The sequence below is a fragment of the Anopheles maculipalpis genome, chromosome 2RL, assembly GCF_943734695.1.
Source record: "Anopheles maculipalpis chromosome 2RL, idAnoMacuDA_375_x, whole genome shotgun sequence".
Lineage (NCBI taxonomy): Eukaryota > Metazoa > Arthropoda > Insecta > Diptera > Culicidae > Anopheles > Anopheles maculipalpis.
In genome coordinates, this window is record NC_064871.1 from 83,427,925 (window position 1) to 83,450,040 (window position 22,116).

Consider the following 22,116-nt stretch of genomic DNA (forward strand, 5'->3'; position numbering starts at 1 on the left):
GCGAATCCGGATGGAAAATTGGATTCAGCATGCATAATTCTGATTTCATTTTGAATGGAAAATATCTGTCAAATGGAATAGCAGGTGTTATTTTTGTCCCGTTCGGATGGCAAATAGCTAAAATAGCATATAATTCGTCTTTTGAGATTTTTTGAATGTACATGGAGATGAGAAACTAATTTTCCTGTTGCCTGGGTCTGGCGTTACCGGCGTTATTTGGTGCCTTGGGTGGATGACAGTTGGCGTTCTTGTTGTGGATGTGTCAGCGAGCGAAGAGGCGTACGAAAGTGGGTGGGAGCTGCATACGAAAGATCTGTTTTCCTTAGCCCCGCGGGATTAGGCAAATACCAACACGGATTGCATCTTGTTTTCTCGTGAGCAAAAGCCTCTTGATCTGATTTTTACAACACATTTTCGCGTGTGCGTTACTTTTCCAGGAGCTTGAAAACTTACTTTGCCAGAAAAGAAAAAAAAAAAACATGGCAAAACGTGTACAACCGACGTGGCAAGCACCGGAAGAAAAACCCGGCCCAAAGCTACACCTGTACAACAGTTTAACCCGCCGGAAAGAACCGTTTGTGCCGCGCGACGGTCGAAATGTGCACTGGTACAGCTGCGGCCCAACCGTGTACGATGCGTCCCATATGGGACATGCCCGGTCGTACATAAGTTTCGACATTTTGCGCCGTGTGTTGAGTGATTACTTCGGGTACAACGTGCTGTACGTGATGAACATTACCGACATCGACGATAAGATTATTAAGCGCGCACGCCAGAACTACCTGTACGAGCAGTATCTGGAACGGGCCAAGGATATGCCACTGGAACGGTTGCTAGACGATAGCAGGGAGGTGATGGCAACGTTCCGGGCGAATGTTGGACGTACGACCGATGCGGACAAAAAGACAATGATGGACCGTATGCTGGAGAAGCTAACAGTGGCCGTGGACAATCTTTCGCTCGCGGTGAAGGAAGGCGATGACGGTCGGATTCGGCAAGCGCAGGATCAGTTTCTGCAGGATTCAAAGGATCCACTGGCGGATCTGCTCGATAGTAAGCAGGGTTCGTCGGTAACGGAGAACGCAATCTTTGAAACGTTACCACGCTATTGGGAGGATGCGTTCCACAAGGATATGGCAGCGCTCAACGTGCTCCAACCGGATGTCCTGACACGTGTCAGTGAGTATGTGCCGCAAATCATCACGTACATTGAGAAGATCATTGCGAACGGATTGGCGTACGAAGCGAATGGGTCGGTGTACTTTGATGTGGCTGGGTTCGATCGTCGGGAGCAGCATCATTACGCGAAGCTAGTTCCGGAAGCTTACGGTGATGCGAAACAGCTGCAGGAAGGTGAAGGAGACCTGAGTGTTGGTGCGGATCGGTTGACGGAGAAACGATCGCCGAATGATTTCGCACTGTGGAAAAGCAGTAAGGCTGGTGAACCTTGGTGGGACAGTCCTTGGGGTCATGGACGACCCGGATGGCACATCGAATGTTCCGCGATGGCATCGGACATTTGCGGCGATTATCTGGACATCCATACCGGGGGCGTTGACTTGAAGTTCCCGCACCATGATAACGAGCTGGCACAAAGTGAAGCGCATGATGGAAGTGCCGAGTGGGTGAAGTACTTCCTCCATACCGGCCATCTTACGATCGCTGGTTGCAAGATGTCGAAATCGTTGAAGAATTTCGTCACAATCCAGCAGGCACTGGAGAAACACACCGCCACGCAGCTGCGACTAGCGTTTCTGCTCCACTCGTGGAAGGACACGCTCGACTATTCGGACAACACGATGGAAATGGCCGTCCAGTATGAACGGTTCTTGAACGAATTTTTCCTCAACGTGAAGGATCTGACACGTCACGTGCAGACTGGTCCGGCCCGGGATGCGTTCGATCGGTGGGGATCGGCGGAAGCGGAACTGCAGCAAAAGTTTGCCGATGGCCGTGCCGCCATTCATGAAGCGCTTTGTGATAATGTCGATACGAGAACTGCGCTGGATGTGATGCGAGGGCTCGTGTCCGCATGCAACGTGTACATTAAGGCTCACCGATCGACGGGCTTTAATGCGCTGCTGTTGCGCCGTGTTGCTAGCTACTGCACGGACCTGTTGCATACGTTCGGCGCCATTAGTGCTCCACGTGGTGGTATTGGATTCCCGATAAGTTCGGGAGCGGCTGGTGAGGGAGCTGGAATGACTGGAGATGTAAGTAGATAATTTTTTTTTTATAATTACGGTGGTCACATAAAGCGCATCTCCTTTTTTTGGGGAAAAATGCTGTGAGTTTTGCATTGAAATGTGTCCAAAAATCGACAGCATTTAGAAACATGAAATCAGAGTAGCGCTTCGTGTAGACCACGTTTTACAGTTTTCTAAAGAAGATTTTTATATTTTTCACCTCCAGCTCGAACAAACCGTTATGCCTTACCTGCAAGCGTTAGCCGAGTTCCGGAACGCTGTCCGCGAGCAAGCCCGAGGCATTAAAGCGACCGAAATTCTGCAGCTCTGCGATCAGCTACGTGACGATGTATTGCCCGGGCTCGGTGTTCGGCTCGAGGATCGGGAAGGTGCTCCGGCCGCCCTAAAGCTAGTACCTGCCGAAGTTTTACTCCGCGAACGGGAAGCCAAACGTGCCGAAGAGAACCGCAAAGCGGCCGAAAAGGAACGCAAAAAGGCGGAAGCAGCTGCAGCACAGGCCGCAAAGGATGCCCAGCGTAAGATCAACCCGATCGACATGTTCCGCAGCGAGACGGACAAGTATTCGGCGTTTGATGAAGCGACCGGCCTACCGACGCACGATACCGAAGGGAAGGAAGTGAGCAAGGGTCAGCTGAAAAAGTTGCAAAAGCTGCAACAGGCACAAGAGAAACGCTACCAGGAATATTTGGCCTCGAAGGAATCGAACTAGTAGTGAGTGAACTAGCGGTGAAATGTTGCTAAGAGGGAAAATAAATTGCATTTACTATGTGTCCCTTCGGATGATGCTCTAAAACAAGCTCCGTTTGATCGTGTGTTTTTGTTTTCGTTCACATTTTCTTTAACCTTCTTTGCTTGGGTTTAATATATAGTTTCTTATACATGCCAGGGAGCGTATATAACATAACACGTTACTTAGTATGCGCACGATTTTAATCGCTGGAAAAAGGATACGCCACTACACAGCTGCTACTACAACCTAAACTTGCCCGTCCGTCCGTTGTCGGCAGTGGACGAATTCTTTTCTCGAGGATTCCTTGTTGGATACAGATAACTAACACTCAACTTTTGCCTGCTTTTTGGACGCGGTTTTTCTCGTTCTATCGATCCGGAATCTCGCTCTCTCTTTCGTCTTGTCCTGCTGTAACTATTTGGAGCTTCACAACACAATCGCGAACACGTCAGGATCGATCGAAACGGTTTAGAGAGAAAACAAATGTGGTTGGAGGTAGTTAGTTTTTTTTTTCAGGAGGAAACATTATTCAAAGACAAAAGGGAAAATTTTCCCAATGATCCATGTGCGAATCTCCTCCATCGAATCCGAACGAGGTAAGGTTGGTTTTGTGTGCGATCGGGACGAAAAGGATAAAAAATCGGGGCATTCCCTCGAGAAGAATACTCCAAACGGTAGATTTAAAAGATGTCCAACTGAAAGAGAAGTTGACGTTGAGATTCGAACGTATCCGAACCGGGGGGGCAGGGCTGGCCTTTTTCTTTATTATGTATTTATAAACAGGAGGCTTTATTTTATAGTTAAGAGAAAAAAGAAAAGAAAACACGAACTGGACCCACATTGGTAGATGATGATACATTATAACATGGATGTACTTGTACTTGAAAACATGGCGTATTTGGGGCGCTCGGAAGAGGGGATGGTCTTGGTGGATGATGGGCTGCCAAGCAAGTGGACAAGGCATATGATGCGGATTTAACATAGCAAAAGTTTGTCGACATTGATTGTTTTATATGCATTTTTTGTCGCCCACCTTTTATCCTTGCTTCGGTTTTATATAACGCTTACTACTCTCTCTCTTTCTCTCTCACTCTCTTACTCTGTTTTGCATAAAACACCTAATATTGTAACGACTTAAAAATTAACCTCACGCAAGTAACGCTGTAGCATATATAGTACACTGCACTGAATGGTAAAGTTACAACCAAAGGAAGGAAAAACAGAGAGAGACACAACCTACTCACATTCACTTAATTGCCACGTAATTGATTTTCTTTTCTGTTTACAAGATTTAGTATAGGGAAAAATAACGCCTGGTAGTATCCAATTTGATCAACTTTTTGAAATAAAGTTCATTCTAGTTTGGTTCTTACAGAATCTTGATGTGATCAAAAAGTTCAAAATTTCGTGATAAAAAAGATGAAATTGAATTAAATTTAAATAAAAGCGACAATATAAATCTTATCCAACTCGCACATTCCGAGTTCCGCGCGAAGCTTTCCTCCCGGGTGTGTAAGAAATATTGCAACGAACAAAAGAAACTGAAAGGGATGTATGAGAAATGGATAAAATTTAGTAGCGAAAAAAAAAAACATCCCTTTTGTAGTCGTTTCCATATACACACACAGAGAGGAGAAAAAAAGAAACCAAAACTGGTAAAAAAACGCGTTAAAATTCTTAAACTTAGCTTTTAAAAACAAAACGATCTTCTTTCTCAAAACGATAGTGCACAAATGACTTACCCCACCGCATCCCCGTGGGCTTTGGGGGAGGGGGGGGTTGTCCGATAAGGGGAGATAAAGACGGCAATTATTAGCACATTAGCAATCAGCGCACTTCAAACAACAGCTTCAATCAAAAACCCGCACGCACGCATATCTTTTATCACGATGTTGCTGGATGATCCGGATCGTATCCAATATCCTTTGTCGACGGGTCTATCTCTCTCTGTGGTGCACAGCTGTACACGCCCTAGTGTACAAAAGAACAAAAAAAAGTGTGGAACAAAAGAAGAGATCGTGTCTCGCACGTGCGCTCATATTTGTGAGGTGAACTTTTGGATCTGCCGGCGTGGAAGATCACCAAACACTGCCTCACCATGTACGCTTTTGGCGAGCGCTTTGATGCTGGCCGCAATATCAACCGTATCTTCGGCCATCTGGAAAGAAGGAAACAATTCCATAACGCATTTTGTCCCTTAGTTGTCGTCGCCCATTACATACCTCATCGAGATCATCTTCGTTCGCCCGGAACGGGGCCATCTTTTTCGGCATCGAAATCGGAAGACTTTTCGCGATCGAGCTGGTCTGCCGTCCGTACTGATGGCGCGGTATGACTATGCCACCCTCCGATCGATTGTTGTTATCGGGTAAATCTGGGGGAGATCGAGAGAGAGAAAAAGGAGGAAGAATAATTAAATTGGGGACCATGCCACATTACGAAATACACGCTAACTGATGAGGCAAAATGCCAATTACGGAAACGATTCTGGAATCGATTTCGGAACCAATTCCGGAACCGGATCCAGAACCAATACTGGAATCGATTCCAGAACCATTTCCAAAAATAATTCGGGATCGACTCGAAACTAATCCAAGAATAGATTGCGATTAGTGCAACCGATTCCGTTGCTTCGAACTGACTCCGATTCCGGATCAAATTCCGGATGCAATTTCAAACCTGCTATCCAGAGAATCTTGAATCTTTGAAGTGCTCCGGAATCGATTCCGACCAAAAAAGAATTTTGCCCCATCGCTAATACACCCCCGCGCCTTACCATCGTAATCCGATTGCTCCTCGTCAGTAATATCATCCGGTGGTGGCGTTTTGTCATTCTCCATGCCATCGATGTCGAACAGACAGTCCGAGTCGAACATCGTCTGATGCTGCTGCTGTTGTGGCCGCTGTTGGATGGTGCTGCTAAATCTATGTGTAGCCCCCGCTAGGTTGCCAACACTGCCGGCAAGCCCTGGTACCGTGGTGGCAGCTCCCAGGGTATTGCCGTGATTGGCAAAGAGATTTGTACTCATGGAATGTTGCTGCTGAGTTGGTGGTTTGCTAATGGCACCTTGGTTGCTGTTCGTAGTATTATTGTTAATCGTATTGGCGGCACTGTTGCTAAGCTTCGCCGGCTTGAAACCGTCCATAGCTGAACTCGGCTGCTCCGGACTAACCGACGACGTACCGTTGTTCCCGTTCACAATTGACGGTGGACTGTTACCGGTCGACATCGGCATACATTCTGGAGTCGGTGGTGGCGTTTCCAGCTGGCTGCCGGCAACATCCGCGGCCACCGGTGTTGTGCCCAAGCTCGTTAGCAGCGGCTGAAGCGCTTTCTCCGTCATCGTCGACGGACTGGTGGCGGTGGCCGTGGCCCCCTGCTCGCCACTTTTATTACTATCTACTAGTTCAGGTACGAATGTTTGCGCCAGGAACAGATAATCCTGCTCGGCCCGATCGCGCACATTGCTCAGCTGCTCGTTTAGCTCCTGCGTGAAGCGTGCGATCCGCTCGTTGGCCGCCTGTGTTTCGGCACGCATGAACGCGCGCAACGATTCGAGCAGCTCGTTCCGATCGTTCGTACTGTCGAGTGTGTTGGCCGCGGCCGTAAACAGGCTGCGGTACTGGTCCTTTCGGTAGAAACCGCGAAAATTGGCCGCTCGCCCATCGAGCACGATCCTGTAGGCGGGTGAATAGTTTTCCTGCGCCTTGCGCCGGTTAATCTCCTCGGCGGTGACCTGATAAGAGGGGGAGAGGGAGATTAAGAGATCGGATTGTATGGTAATATCGTATGTGGTCGTCTTACCGCAAGTGTTCCATTGATCAGGATGACCGACGGGTTGGAACTGTTGCGGGCGAAGGCAACACAGCCACAGTTCAGGCATTTGTTCACGTTCCAGCCTTCGCACGGGATTGTCTTCAGCATCATTATCAGTTGCATGGTCACGCTTGCATCTTGCAGGGGTCCAACAGACTGGAAGATAGGAATTGAAAGAAAGACAGTTAAGAATTTATAGAATAATTCATAAGGATCTCATAAGAATTTTTTTTGACTGTTTAATTAGGGGCATAATTCAATCATCCTCTCCGATAAGATCCTGTCTCGAATACTCTTCTGCAGACTTGCACCCCTTGCTACAGATTTCGATGGCAACACCTGTTCATTCGATCGATAGATCTGACAAAACACTATAGAACAAATAAAGGAATCCCTGGAAAGCTTGTAAGGCTGTTGAGGGCCACTAAGGACGGCCAGCGCAAGGTGAGAGCGTCGAATATGCTATTGGAATCATTCAAATCACACCGGGGACAAGCTGACGATTTTAACTCGATTTCTCCAATTCCTTGGACATTGGACTTTGACTACATGATCAGACGGACATCTACGGCGGTGCGGAAGGCGTACACCCGACTAAAACGAGAGGCCAATAGGAGTTGGATTTAAAATCAATGGGACGAAGGCAAAGTACCTGCTTGCCGGAGGCCTGACCGTGATAGAGCCCGACTCGGAAGCAGAGTATTGTCGGTGACGATCTTGAGGTGGTAGAGAAGTTCTGCTACCTTGGTACGATCGTAGCTTCGTACAGCACGGGCTCCACAAACTCCAGTAATCCAGAAGACTTCAGCAACACACTGTATGCAGGATATAGGGGTACAAGTCCTGGACTATGCTGACGGAGGAAGCTAATGTGCTCTATCTTTGGCGGTGTGTGAAGCAGAGCGTGTGGAGAATAAGAATGAACCACAAACTAGCATCTCAGAACCATCCAGAAAGAGGACTTCTAGCTTGTACTACGATCCAAACTTAAATATCCTTAGCTGAACGACCCTACGGGTCACGCCGGCCATCGAATAACTTACTAAACTTGCTGATACCACATAGCTGGATAGTGAGTATCTCTACGGAGGAACGGTTTAGTTGGGATTTGAACTCTGGTGATGCCGTGTGCCATGTATTGGCGGATACACGCCACTCTCGTATATAGAGAACCCTGCCCATCCCTTACACACATTTTGTACAATTATTTCCATCCATTTCTCCTTGTTTGATCACATTTTGATGTTTCGTTTATCAAATATTTCTACTCGATCGCTGAGATGATCGCTGACCGATCATTATACTACCGACAACTCTTCTCATACGTTCGCTCCCTCGCTCGTTGTTGGTTTTTATTTGTTTCTATCGCAGTTACAATAAACAACGCAACAGAAACAACCCTCTCACCCACTTCCCCATCATCCCTTTTGCGCTCAGCTGATGGGGAACGGGAACTTAAGTTCCCTCCCCTACCTGCCTTCTCTTCTTCCCTGTCCCGGGGTCCCACCTTCTTACAAGACCTCCCCACAAACGAGCCAAAAACAGAGACGAGCGCGTCATATTCACCGTGATTATATTTTCGTTCATTCGCGGTGTGCACACTCGTGCCGTGCCGTGTTTGTCTCACTCTCTTTGGCTGTATTAGATGGGTAGGAGAGTTGCTCCTCTTCCCGTTTTGTTGCTTTTTTTTGTTGTATGCTGATTTCCGTATGCATAGGCTTTTTTCATTCCCCATGAATATAGTGTGGGACGCGATGGTGGAAGGTTTAGGATTACACACAGCACCACCACACACCACAAAAGGGCGGTATTGTGGAGTGGAGCGGGTTTTTATTTCGATTGCAAAGGTTGAAAATTGCATGCCCAGCATAAATATTAATAGAGAAAATACACAATCAACTAAAGGTGGCCCCGGAGTAGTTTGAGTTGAGAATACCCCCCCCCCCCCCCCCACCCCAAAAAAAGGACGATATTAATCGCAATTGAGATTTAATTAGGAATTTTAAAAAGTTTGTAACAACATTATTCACAACCCGCAGAGGATCGCATAGGATCGCCGGGGTTCCAATGTTCCAAAGGCCGTAGCACGTAGCACGTTCGAGACGGGGAAATGATGTGTAGCGTAAGAAATCGACACAATACATCAACCCTTATTCTTCCAACCATTTTGCCGCAGCCATGCTTCGGACGAACTTGTGTGTTTGTAACAGCGCGCTTCCCTTAAAGAAAGAAAAAAGAACATAAGTCAGATGTTGCTTGCCTGCTACGGACACACAGCAGGCGGACACCAAGACACACGCGCACGTGTGCGCACTCGTTCTCGTTCTTCTGATGGTGGTGTGTGCCGTTTTCTTTTCTGTTCCTGCGTTCAGATGCTGAAAAACTGTCGAGCGATAAGTGGTTTGCTGGCAAAATGGGACCATATTTAACCACCCTGCTGTGCGCACTCGATCGCCCATCTATCCCACCCCCCCCCCCCCAACCCAACACCCCCATCGTATGATGGGGGTGCCCACACCGGAACGCACACCGAAACGAAATTGTGTCCGTGTGCGTGGGTCGCCAAAGTGCGCACACGTATTTTTGTTGGAGGGCGAGCAAAATAAAATAACCTCTGAGCTCTGTCGAACCAATCATTATAAAAGAAAAAAAAAACAGTTATAAAATGTTGATAACTTCACCCCAACGCCAATGTGCAAATGTGGTCCCACAACACCTCGAAAAAGAGATGGAATTGGTTCGGCTTTGATTCGAATGAAGAAAATCAACCAGCGAAAGAGTTTCTTCAACTCTCAGGCTAATCGATTCCAGAGCTTTTTATTTCTTCTTGCTCAATAGTCAGATGATAATCCACCGACTATGCATTATCACAATGACCGCCAAGCCATGGGAGAGATGAGGTGTAATGAAACGGCGGCGGACGCAAAATGCCGGCCGGCATAATTATTGGTTCGTTCGGGAGGGCGAGAGAACGCAACCGAACCCATCCATTTCGATTCTGATGCAATGATCGGTACACACAGCAAAATTGCATTGATATTCCATATCTTATGAGGAGGCGTTCTGCTTTCTTTGTTCTTCTTTTCTTCAGCGATATTTAATAAAAGTACACACCAAAAGTGCTCCGTTTTTCCTTATCGAATTCGATTTTTCTTTGATAAACATCGGACAAGCGTTACTAGCCAATTTGTTCCCAATTAGTTCCGGCTTTCTTCGGCTAAAAAGGAAGAAAAGTCTTGTTAAACGAAAGGGGAAAAACAGGTTTGATTAGCAAATTTGCTCAAGATAAATTGTTAGTATTTCAATAATGGAGTAAGTATAAACAAAAGACTCGATGCGAGATGACTTTAGAAGGATTGAAAAATTAAGTAAAACTCAAAATAAAATCGTGTCGTTCTCTATTGGTCTTTCCAATTTATTGGCTTCTTGGACAACATTCGTATCAGCGGCAAGACGACAGAGAAGGTGTGTAAAGCATACACCTGGATCAAACATGAAGCATCAAGAATTGGATTGATGATCGTAACGACAAAGCAGAATACCTGCTTGTCGGAGGATCAGCCCTCGATAGGGCCCGGCTCGGAAGCATAGTATCAGTTGACGGCGGCTTCGGATAACGGTGTCAGCAAAGAAATTCGGAGACGCATACTAGTCCTTGAGCGTCTGTTGAGATCCAAAAAATTTCGAGTTCGCACGAAATGTGAGATATATCGAACACTGATTCGCCTGAAGGTCCTATACGGCCACGAGGCTTAGACCATCCGAACGGAGGATGCAAACGTTCTTGGCGTCTTTGAGCGACGCATCCTTTGGACCATCTATGGCGATGTATTCGAGCATGGTTTGTGGAGGTGAAGGACATTCTTTCTTAATGGCCGAGTTTCAAGGGCCGAATTTAAGAGTGATAGAGCGAACTCAATCCCCGGATATTTCCAGATGATCCGGTGGTATAGCCGACATCGGCGCCGGCCTCCATATGGCAGAATTCGGAGTTCAAATCCCTTCCGGACCGTCCAACCGTAGTTTTAGAAAGAACTTGACTGTCCAACTACGTGATATTCACAGTTGGTAGCTAGGTCTTCAAGCCAGGAAGAAAGAAGCTATTCTAAAATGTATGATAAGCATGTTGTGCTCTCGCGGTTCGAAGTTGGACGACACGCACTATTCTGTTGTGGATGAATAATACTTATCCAAACACACATCAATCCTTCGAAAAAAAAGGTTCCTTTCATTTTTGCCTTACCAGCCCAGAGGTATGTAGCTATTTCTCTAATCGGTGGTACACACAGCAGTGTACCACACACCACTAATGACTCTCTGCGCTGTGCCCTGATAACGCGAACCTACCGCGCTCGCACCGTGTCCAGCGTGTCGATACGCGCTCCAAGAGTAGCGACAGGGAAAGTGATTATTTGCTTTGCATTCAACATTTCGAGCATCATCACATTCTGGAGATGGGGGACAGTGCGGGGTACTGTTGTACGCGGTGGTCTCCGCATCATTGTCGTTGGCCATGAGAGGAGGTTTCGGTCTGGGCGAGCGAGAACTGATTAAAGCGCGCGATTGGGGTATTTTGTTTTCCGGGGCTCCGAAACCGATCGCGCGAGCTATGAAACGTCGTCGCGATCGGGGGCAATGTTTATTCAAAACAGCATTCTTCCTATGCATGAAGGTACAACGGAATCCAAGGTGTGTGCGAGGGGAGGAAGGGAGGCAAATGCACTGCCAATTCCGTCCCGGATTTGTTTTCTATTTCAATTTCAACGTCACCCAACAACGGTGTGTGTGAGTAGATGTGCTAGATGCTAAAAAAACCCCGGTTGCTATGTTTTATTTCCCGTATATTGCGGTGACGACGTATGACGCTACATTTACAGATTCGGTCGTAATGTAAATGCAGAAAAGTCCAGAAATCATTCCCAGTAGGTCTTGCACGAATTGTACTAAACAGGAACAACAAACATAGGAGAGGCATGTGAAAAGTGTGCACACACTAGTGATGCGTAAATCCTCATTTTTCCCGGAGTCAGACTACTTCGACTCCGAGATATTAACAGGATTACAGTTAATAACTATGCAAATTTTAAAGGCCGCAGGGAAGTTTTGTTAGCCCAAAATTATTTACCTGTGCCAAGCACTCCGTCCTTTGCGAAAGGGTGCTCTTCAAAATAGAACAAATATTGATGGAGTAGCGAAATCGTCTGATAGGACGCAAAGTGAAGCAATGATCCTTGCACAACATAATTATGAAGGTAATTTATAACCCAATTGGCTCCGCAGTAACCTTCAGTTGATTCCACAGTGTACTCCGGAATTAAATTAGGATTTAATCTCGGAGATTATTCCGGAGTCAAACCACGATTTAACTTCGGATTGCTCTGGAGTAAATTCCGGATTACTACGGATTACTCCGGAGTTGAATCCGGTTGTTATACGTCGGAGTCGGAGTGGATTCATGATTTCACCCCTTAGTTCCCACCACTACTAGCACACAGACACACACACGCACACACAAAACACGTACAAGCAGAGCAAAAAAAAAAGCATTACAAAATCGATTTGAAATCGACAGAATTTATATGGAAGACGCTTGTTCGTTTTCTTTTCTTCGTTCTTCCCTTGTTGTATGAGACGGCTTGCGACGCAATAAACAAACACGAGTGTGCATTTTTCCAAATTTTCCAACCCGCGTGCGTGCAACCGGGAAGACGCACGACAATTCGGTTCGTGTGGCTGTGGGAAATGCGCCGCTGGGAACAAAACTTTCAAAGAAAAATAGAAAATAAATACTCTTTCGAAATAAAAACTGCCGGCCGGCAGAAAACTAAGGATGGAAAAGGGCATTTCCCCCAGCAACACTACTTCCGGGTGGGGTGTGCAAACAAAGAAACTGCGAACGATAAGAACTTCTACCAGCAATAGAGAACGATTCGAATTCTAAACGTTTCACATACCTCCTGGAAGAAACTGGCCAGCTCGCGTGATTTTCCTTCCGCCAGCCGGGCAATCACGTCTGCCGGTGGCCGCGGCAAGCTCGTTTCAAGCTTCAGCGTCACTGGTCCGGGATCGGTGGCGGCGGTGCTCTCCTCATTTACGGCTATCGACACATTCAGGCACTGGCAGGTAAACATCTTTGTTGACCGACCGGGACAGCTGTGGGATAGCAGCTCGGATTGGGAGATCTTCCGGAAGAGCGAAATCCGTGCGGCACCCGGGATACACACACACACAGTCACTGGTTTTCTCTACTGGTTAAATTGGTGGTTGTGGTGGTGGTTTGGCTGGTGATTGGCTTTTTTTTACATGCGTTTGTACTGGTGGGTGTGTGTGGGATTTGTTTCACTTTTTCTTCCTCTTCTCGGTTTTATAAGGATTGAAGATTCCTCTAAAAAAACCTAGCCAAAACCGTCCGCAAAACTGGTACCAACCAACAATGCCAAAGTCAAGTGAAATTCAAGAGCACCGAACCCGACGAACAACCACTAATCGCGCTGCACACTGGCCGTCTCTTCTGGTGGCCCGAAGGGTATTGAGAATGTAGGGCTACGGTACGCGATATATGCACACAAACACACACGGACGCACAAGGGGGGTTGGTTTGTTGTTTTTTGAGAAGCCTCTTCCTCGCCTCTTATAAAACGATCGAGCTTGGACAGGCCAGCCTGGGGGAGCGTGCGGCGGGTGTTAGAAAACGATGGCGAAAGGAAAGCAAATCCTTTCCAAGTGGCGCGTACGTTTCGCTTTGCGGTAAAAGAAAGAACTTTCGATGCAACAATCGCAACGCACGGATAAAGAAAAAAGGATCCAGATCCCGTCCTAACAAGCCGAACGGAAGAGGCAGAAGAAGCTGCACTTTTTTACGCTACACAAGCAACCGAGCGCGATGCAATCGTCTATTGTTCTCTTACAAACACACACACATGCTCATTCTCTCTCTCTCTCGCTCTCTGGCTTTACATCTGGACGGCGGTCTTCTTTGTTTGAGCACACTTCTTGTTCCTGTTTTATCGTGATGATGACACTTTGACGAAGTGTCGGGCGAAAACGGCACTTTCTGTGCAAACCTTTTTATGCTAAAAGTATGTAAGAATGTTCGATAAGTAGTTTAAACGAAATAAATGCTTTTATAAGTGATTATTACTCACTTTTATGTGGTTTTGTGTGTAGTGCTTTTCCACCAGTTCCACCATTTGTTTTGGGAAACGGTCGCGTTGTTTTTGACATCCCTGTGTCATGCGGTGTTTAAGGCGCGAGGTTTAGTTCTGTGTTCAAGTGTCGCGTTTAAAAAAAATCGCGATCGGGAAGCGGAGAAAATGTTAATTTTATGCAATATTCGCTAGTTTTTCTTCGTGAATGTATGAAGTACGAGGATGTACAGGAAAGTGAAGTGTATTAATAAATATTTGGGGCTACTAAAGAGCATTAACTAATGGCTATGTAAAGCTGGGAGGAAATCAGCATCCGCGTTAACAAAAAAGCATAGCAGAGGGAGGATTTCGGAAATTTCATATTCGTATGATAAAGAGCTTGAGCAGCTGTTGTCGAACTCTTTCTATATTATTTAAACTGAAAAGATTTACATATCGGATCTTAATATACTCATAGCCATATAAACCAAAAAGTCTCCCAGTTGCATTAACCCTATCCCAGCCAACCAGAAAATCTTCATATTCCATGCATTCAATTAGTAATCCAATTTCAATACTCCAGTAATCCAATTTCAATACAATTTTTTGATGACAGTTATCTTTTCTACTTTCTATTAAATGAAATTCAAATATTTACCATGAGGCAAATCTTGGAGAAGATGGCTGAACAGCAGTTGAACACGTACCATCTCTTCATAGATTTCAAAGCCATAAGGCATATGGTAGCCAGGGTAAAAATCTACGAGGCCATGAGCTCTTTTGGAATCCCGGCCAAACTGATCAGGCTTGTTAGAATGACCATGACCAACGTCACATGCCAGATGAAGGTTGATGTAAAACTCTCCGGGTCCTTTGCTACCTCCAAAGACCTGCGTCAGGGAGATGGGCTTGCCTGCCTCCTTTTCAACTTGGCGCTAGAGAGGGCCATTTGTGACTCGGAGGTGTAGACTTCGGGAACCATCTTCTATGAGTTAACCCAGATCCTGGCATACGCTGATGATATAGACAACATTGATCTGCGGCTCTCCCAGGTAGCAGGCCTACCAAAGGATCGAGCAAGATGCTCAGAAGGATCGTTGGCCCCGTATGTGTAGAAGGACAATTGAGGAGCCGCCACAATGACGAACGAACTGTATGATGACCTTACCGTCGTGCAGCGAATTAGGCTCGCCTGGCTCCGATGGGCTGGCCATGATATACGAATGGCACCGGACGACCCAGCTCAAAAAGTCCTTTTAGGCCGTCCACAAGGACAGAGGAGGCGCAGTAGGATCAGATTGAGCCCATAAAAATGCCGGTTGAGAATTTTAGAATTCAGAATTTCAGAATTTTATTACGAGTAGGTAAAAAAATAAAGGTGTTTTTATTTCAATGAAACCCGTTACAGAAGACCTCGTCCAGTTACTGTTTTTATTGAAACTATAATACATACATGTCATTTCCTATTTACAAGTAGTATATTTCTGAAAATTGCACATCAGACTTATATGACCGATATATATGATGTGATTGACCTTTTGTGAATAGACCGGGGCCCGGTGGTATAGGCGACAACAGCGCTAATCTTCAAACGTCAGGACCGGGGTTCAAATACCATCCGGACCGTCCCCCGTAGTGAGGACCGGCTATTTAACTACGTGGTATCGGCAAGTCTAGTAAGCCATTCGATGGCCGGGGTGATCTGAAAGGTCGTTAAACCATGAAGACTTGTGATGCGAACGTCTTATAGTTGCTAAAAGCCTGGAATATGGAGTTTTTCGAGTTGCCCGGGACAGGGTTAAACAATTAAATAATGAAACAGTATTCTCGTTCATATTGTAAAAAGAGTTTATTAACATAATCGAGACGGTTGTCGTCCGGCGCCGTAAAATAAACTCTTCCCTATGATGGATGTTAGAATTGTGTGAATAGAAATGATTGCGAACGTCGACCACACTTCCCTCGGGGTGGTACTTCTCTCCTGGAAGATTTCTCCCCACCCCCGGTAGTTTCACACACGCGACGCTCCCTCCTCTCCACCCGGATGTTATTGTTCTTCACCCGCACGAAGCTTGCACCACACCTTCGGTTTTCTTCTTAATACGATTCGGAATTTACTTCTCCTTTTACTGAGTTTATATGGTTCTTGGTTTGATTCTACAACGCACAAAAACACGTGTTCAATCTATTTAACGGGGACACGCGCACACACAACTCACTGACGCTGGGATAGCTCCATCTGAGCGGCAGCTACCGAGTTGATATTTTCCTGAACAAGCGTAAGATTAGATTTCCACGAGAGCAGCAAATCACGCAGCTGCTGCCACTGGGGACGACCGAACGTTCGGTGCATTGTGCTGGAAATGTGAACCTTGCGGGAACGCTGATCCATCCGTGCACGTACCAACTTCGTTTTCAACACTTCGATGATAAACGGTTCCACTTCCTCCTCCTTAATCTGCAGCTCGTCCTGCAGCTGCTGGAAGGACATCTCCGAATTGCTTTCGGCAAGTTGCATGAAGGATAGAAGACGCATTTTCTTGATGTTTTGTTCGTGATTCAGACCTGAAAAAAGGCAAAGGAATCATTAGAATTAACAGTTTTTTACATGCTATTGTTGCTTGTGAAATGCATTTTTAATTTCTGTCAAATGGAGCGGGTTGGTGAGTGTTGCTTAAACCATATGGGTGCAGTAAAATTTGACATCTGTAAATAGTTTCCAATCAAAAAGTTGGTAAAAATCAGACTAAACACTTGAAACCTCTGTAGGCTAACCGTACCAGTTTTTGGTTGGTGTAATTATTGTAAAAAGGTGTAACAAATTAGAAACAAATGTTTAAAACTCTTTTGAAACTCTTGCTTAGCTGAAGTTAATGAACAAAAATGGTTGAATAATACAAAAGTGGTTAAATAATGTTACGTCGAAAAATTTCATCTCAAACAGGCAAAATTTTACGCCTCTTCAAAATCGAACACAATCATCCAATCCTTTACAGAAATTAAAAATGCAGTTCACATGGCCCCAAAAAAGCCTCTAAAAAAAAAACTTTGAATCAACCACTAGACAATGTTTTACCTTGTGAATTGACGAACTCCTTGTGGTGCTTGTAGAACTCCAGGTAGCTTGGCAGCTTTTCCGACACAAACACGGAGAGCAGGTCGTGGATGAGCTCACCCTCAAGAAATCGGACCGGCTTCAGCGAAAGCAGCGGATCAAGCAGGAAGGTGTTGGGATCGGCTAACGCTGTCACGATGCATTTCATCGCGTCCTCACGTGCGTACGATGCATTCTCGGCGGTGTACGTTCCGAGCAGCTCAATCATTACTTTCGAGGCTAGCTCGCTGTTGGTATCCTTCAGCACTTCATGCAGTAGACGGTAGAGCTTTTGCATTTGCTCATTTGAGGGAGGACACTGGGCGAATTGAGCCTTCAGCTGCTCGACTCCAGTGAACACTTCCTTCACCTGGTTTACCTGCTTTGCTACCTGCACTAGATGGTAGTAGACATGGTACCGGAGAGGAGAAGTCACCTCCAGGTTGCTGAACAAGCGCCACAAGCTGAAAGCATTCAATTCGATATTTATAATCTGGGGATTCTACACTAAAATGCACCATTCACACTTACGACTGCAGACACACCCGAGCAAGGTTCGTTTCCTTCGCTTTCGTCATCTTGTCACAGAACGACAGGATCAAGTTTTCACCCCGCTCCAACGGTATTGACACGATGATAGAAACGATGCTGTTCAGCACGGCATCGATTTCTTCCGGCGAATGCGTATTGTCCTTGAAGCACACATCGCACACACCGATAATCTTGTGCAGATCATCCTCGATGCCCTTGGTCGATTTTTCTTCGCTGATTTCGGCGCCCTGCTGCTTCAAAAACTGTCGCAGCTCCTGGGCCTACAAAAAGTGGGGAAACCGAAAAACATAACCTCAACCATACGGGTTGCCGACACAGTGCGAGCTCATCGCTGGAATCGGTGCACTGTATAATGCGGTAACTGGATCCTATTGTGCATTTGTTCCATACCTGATCGTCGATCTCAGCGTCGATAAATACGGCCGGTCCTTGCATTGTGCAGTCGATTTTTTACGATGAAATTCACGCACTTGCAATCGAACAACACGTCGCAAAGATTCGTCTTCTTTGTGGTCTTGTTGTCGATGCGATGCGCGGTTGCTGTCAAACTTTTTTGACAACCCTTCGATTGGCAGTAGAGGCATCGCGTTGCTATATGGAAACGTTTCAAAAGGGATGTGAAATATTTCATTTAAATTGTTTGATGTTTTATTACGTTAAATTGTCCGCTCATTGCTTAACAAATCGTACTTAATAATTAAAATGATTAAGTACTGTGACTGTGATGCCATGCAAAGACATAGACAACAAGAAGGGATTTTAAAATTTCCAGATGCAAGAAAGATGGCGATAGAATATCTGGTTAAAAAAAATGTGGCGAAAGAATCAATCACGTGGCTCATGATGGTAAAACGTGTTTCTTTCGACAAGCAGTGAAAAATGAAACGCCCACATTCGCTTTATATGTCAATATTTATTTTTCCGTTTTTTTGCCGTTCATTTGTTACTCGTTCCGTCTTTTACTGGTCGCTGTCGCCTCGACTTTCGTATCAATTTCGAAAATTGCTCTATAGACTTACATGCTACGGTAGCTCACACACACACACGCTCGCCGCACTACCGGCGGAACCTCACAATACCCGCCGCGTGGGGGGCGGGTGTCCTTAATTTTCTGTCCTGTCCTGTGCCTGCCTGTGCAAAACACACACCACCTAGCGTGTCCTTCCTCGCACCCTACCTTCAGGTTATCTACCACCCGGTTCCTTGTCACCCGGTTAATAGCTTCCCGAATTCCTGTCCTGTATAATTGGCCAGCAGCTGCAAATGCTGCGTTTCCATTTGTTGTCCCTAGCCCTCCCTAGCCAAAACCGATCACCACCAATCAGTTAAATGGTGGTCACCTGTTTTTTTGTTGCTTCCGTTGTCTCCAACTTTTCTCGGTGGCTTTCCGCTCGTTCTAGCTGTCTGCTTGGTTGCCGATAAAATATACTATTTTTTTTAAATAGAATTTGGGCTCCTTCCTTGTCAAATGTGGATTTTGTTTTGTTGTGTTTGTCTTGCTTTACTTTTCTTGTTTGTTTGTTTGTTTGTTTACTGCTGTTGCTTACAATTTTTTGTTTTCCATTTGTTAATGTTACCATAACACACACGGACAATGTTTACAGATGGTTTATTTCGATAGAGTTACGAGTAGAGTGGTTGTGTTAATCTGATGCATCGACTTGACGTCGTTTACTTCCAGTTGTAAGGTTTCTTGCTGTATGGATACCCATCTCCGAACACTTGGCAATTTCGTTTTTTTTTCTACTGATGACGGTGCTGCTGCTGCTTAACTATGTTATTGGGGAAATACTTGGGAAGAGGGGTTTACGTTTTATCCTTCTCTTCTGCTGTGTGTGATTGTATATCTCTCTGGCTAAGACTTAATTTCGCGTAATGGGGAAGTTGTGACCGTACTTCAATATGAGTGTCGTATTTAAGTTGTGTCGTTTAGCTAAATTTTGGGCTTCACTGTAGGAGTTTGGGGGGGGGGGGGGGGGGGGTCCGTTTTCAACGTGTTTCACGAAAGTCTACTCCAACCATGAATCAATCACTGAACTCATTCTCTTTTATCAAACAATAAGGATGGAAAGTTCGCGATTTTCGCGATTTCGTAGTGCCAGCCGCCTGAACAATCCAATGGACATAAGGTATGAATCTGATAATTTCTCTATTTTGATATAGGTATCTATGTTAGTATGTATATATATATATATATAGTTTAGATTTAATCATATGTATCGTTGGAGTTGTATAAAATTATGTACAATCGGAGTGTAAGTGTAGTTGTTGTGTGTGTGAGGTTTTTATTTTTCGCTAATATAACTTGTTTCGGTTCCCTAATCTCCAATTGAAAAAAAAATTATAGCAATTCAATGATAAAACATTCGTCCCTTGCAGTCTTTGTAAAAGTAGCCAGCTGATAAACGAAGACAGAAGATATTAAAAAAAATGAAAAACATGTTACTATTTAGCAAACCCAATAGTTCTGAATTGTATTCTCTTAATAGTGTCATTTCTTAAATTTGTGAGCGTGTTTAACGCTTGATTTAGTGTTTCGTTTTGCCTTGCTTGTTTGGTTTTTAAATATACTTTTTCTTTCCCCCATCTGTTCAGCGACATCGGATATGTCTGCCATGACATGGTCCAGAATTAGTGCTTCTCCTGCCATGATGCATTTTTTTTGTTTCGTTCTTTAAATTGTAATCCTGTTTTCCGATATGTGGGAATAAATGAGTGATATAGTGGAGTTTTTTTTTATAAGGAATTTACTCTCTGTTTTACTGAGACTTTTCGCTTCGTCTCTTCAAACCCTCTCAGGCCCGAAATACAATGGGATACAATTTGGTTTCTTAGTTTGCATAAAGTCGGTTGGAGTAGTCTTTATCTGTATCTCCATCGTTTTGGGTTTTGGTGGCGCTTTATAGAAAGTTTTACTTCAGTGATGATCGAGTGATGTGAGTTCGCTCCCAGGCCTTTAATGATTACTATTGTCTCAGAAAAATTGAAAGGTTCGTTGGCGATAGGATCCCCCGGGGAGTTTTTGGTCCCCGGAGCTAGTTGGTTGTTGGGTCAGGTGTGTAGTTCCGATTTTGGTTCCTTGTTTTTGTTCTCTATCCCTCTATAATGCTAGAGCTGGCAAAGATTCGATAGGTATGTAGCTGGGCAGCTGCAGAATCGTGTCTGGAGCAAAGGATCGGTTTTGGGCGCTTGGAAAGCAAATTGTTCACTAGGGCTAGAGAATGCTAGCGAGGATCTGATGCCATCTCATGGACAAGAGTTCCCAATGGTAGTTACCCATTGATATCTACTACACCGGTGTGTTGTGTCTGCTTGACGCCCTTTTGTGAAGAATCTAATGTGACAAAAACCTAAGAAAACACATAGCTCATACCGTTAATACACACTCACTGTACACACATACAGTCATACGTACATACAAACAAGGACATGCAGAATCTTCGTACATCCGCAACATACACACATACACACACACACACACACGGTACATCCATACGTACGTCCCCAGTTTCATCAGCAGGGAATTGAAAGTAAGCAAAACCGTTTGGATTACCGAATCACCTACAAACACAGACCCTAAGCTACTAGCCTGATGATCCGGTGTTCCTCAAATTGTTTGCCTAATAGATCCTTTTACATTAAATCCGACGCACCGTTTTGAGCAGCTGGAGGGCTCTTTCTTCATGGATTGAATTTTCATTTTTTGCCAAGAGACGACGTACATTTACTTGCACCGTGATGTCACCATGGCTCTAATCACATACGATCGACCTTTTTCTTTTTTTTGGGTACAGCTTTGTGGAAAGTCAGAGGACCGTAAAAAGGGAAACTGGAGCCGTAGGAACCTAAGGAAAGGGTGTTAGTTCTATGCGTTCGCGTTAGAGGTTTTCTACTACTTTTTTAGTTTAATTATTTTACGTTTTCTTTTTTGTCTACTGTTAAGGGCTAAAAGTATGCTCTTCCGCGCTGCCCCTCGGAACACATCCAGGTGTTCGGAAAGCAAACAAAAAAACATACCTTATAAGTACATCCTTTATTCGTCACCCAATCCCTATTTCTCATTCTTTTTCACTATATCTAATAAGTATGTAGCGTAATCTTGCGTTATTGTTCTAGTTTCTGTGTGAGTGCTGCGTACCTGGAATAATGGTCTTAGCCTTAGAAAGCTGCAAGCGATTTGCGAAATAAAAACCTACACCATTGGTGGTCTCAAAACTTCAACTCGGAAGATTTAAACCCCAACTCCTCCGGGAAAGGGGGGAGGGAAGATGAGAAAGAGGGGAGATCCAACAGGCATGCGCCGTGTAGAACCAGACCAGACCAGTGACGTTATTCCTGGTTATTCGCTGCCGATTGTTTTTCTTAGCGTGTGTAAAAATTCTAAAAACGGCAAAACTTCCGATCATTCATTGATCCCCAATAGGGCCGGGACGAATACGTGTGAGGGAGGGGGTGGTAGAGAGGGCCGCAAAGGGAAGGATAAGTGGTCTAAGATCATTAAAAATTAAATACCCTTTTTTTACCGCTCTACCATGGCCCTAGGGTGGCCCAAAAAAATGGTTTCTTGCGAAATCCGCCGCGCAAAGCAA

At 45.2% G+C, this 22,116-nt stretch overlaps 3 protein-coding genes across 5 annotated transcripts in view; 1 reads left to right on the top strand and 2 right to left on the bottom strand.

Moving 5' to 3' along the window:
- LOC126568278 (eukaryotic translation initiation factor 3 subunit M) overlaps positions 1 to 18,043 on the bottom strand; it is a 464,890-nt gene extending 446,847 nt beyond the window's left edge. For 2 of the 3 annotated variants that reach the window (XM_050224725.1, XM_050224724.1), the window contains exons 1-4: positions 17,918 to 18,043; positions 17,507 to 17,787; positions 16,958 to 17,439; positions 16,090 to 16,446 (exon numbers count right to left, since the gene is read on the bottom strand). In XM_050224725.1, coding sequence (XP_050080682.1) covers positions 16,097 to 16,446; positions 16,958 to 17,439; positions 17,507 to 17,787; positions 17,918 to 17,962 — 1,158 coding nt within the window. In that variant the 5' untranslated portion in view covers positions 17,963 to 18,043 and the 3' untranslated portion in view covers positions 16,090 to 16,096. Of the gene's footprint in view, positions 1 to 16,081; positions 16,447 to 16,957; positions 17,440 to 17,506; positions 17,788 to 17,917 lie in introns of those variants that run through there. The other variant, XM_050224723.1, reaches the window with a different exon arrangement.
- LOC126567924 (cysteine--tRNA ligase, cytoplasmic) lies at positions 477 to 2,916 on the top strand. The gene is made up of 2 exons (XM_050224290.1): positions 477 to 2,213; positions 2,413 to 2,916. The coding sequence occupies exons 1-2, from the start codon at positions 480 to 482 to the stop codon at positions 2,914 to 2,916; spliced, it is 2,238 nt and encodes a 745-aa protein (XP_050080247.1). The 5' UTR covers positions 477 to 479.
- On the bottom strand, positions 4,963 to 12,896 carry LOC126568118 (uncharacterized). Its single transcript, XM_050224536.1, has 5 exons — positions 12,709 to 12,896; positions 6,743 to 6,910; positions 5,714 to 6,674; positions 5,160 to 5,311; positions 4,963 to 5,095 (listed from the first exon to the last, which is right to left on the bottom strand). Exons 1-5 carry the CDS (start codon positions 12,883 to 12,885, stop codon positions 4,973 to 4,975), a joined length of 1,581 nt encoding a protein of 526 aa, XP_050080493.1. The 5' UTR covers positions 12,886 to 12,896; the 3' UTR covers positions 4,963 to 4,972.
- Positions 18,044 to 22,116: the final 4,073 nt, after the last annotated feature.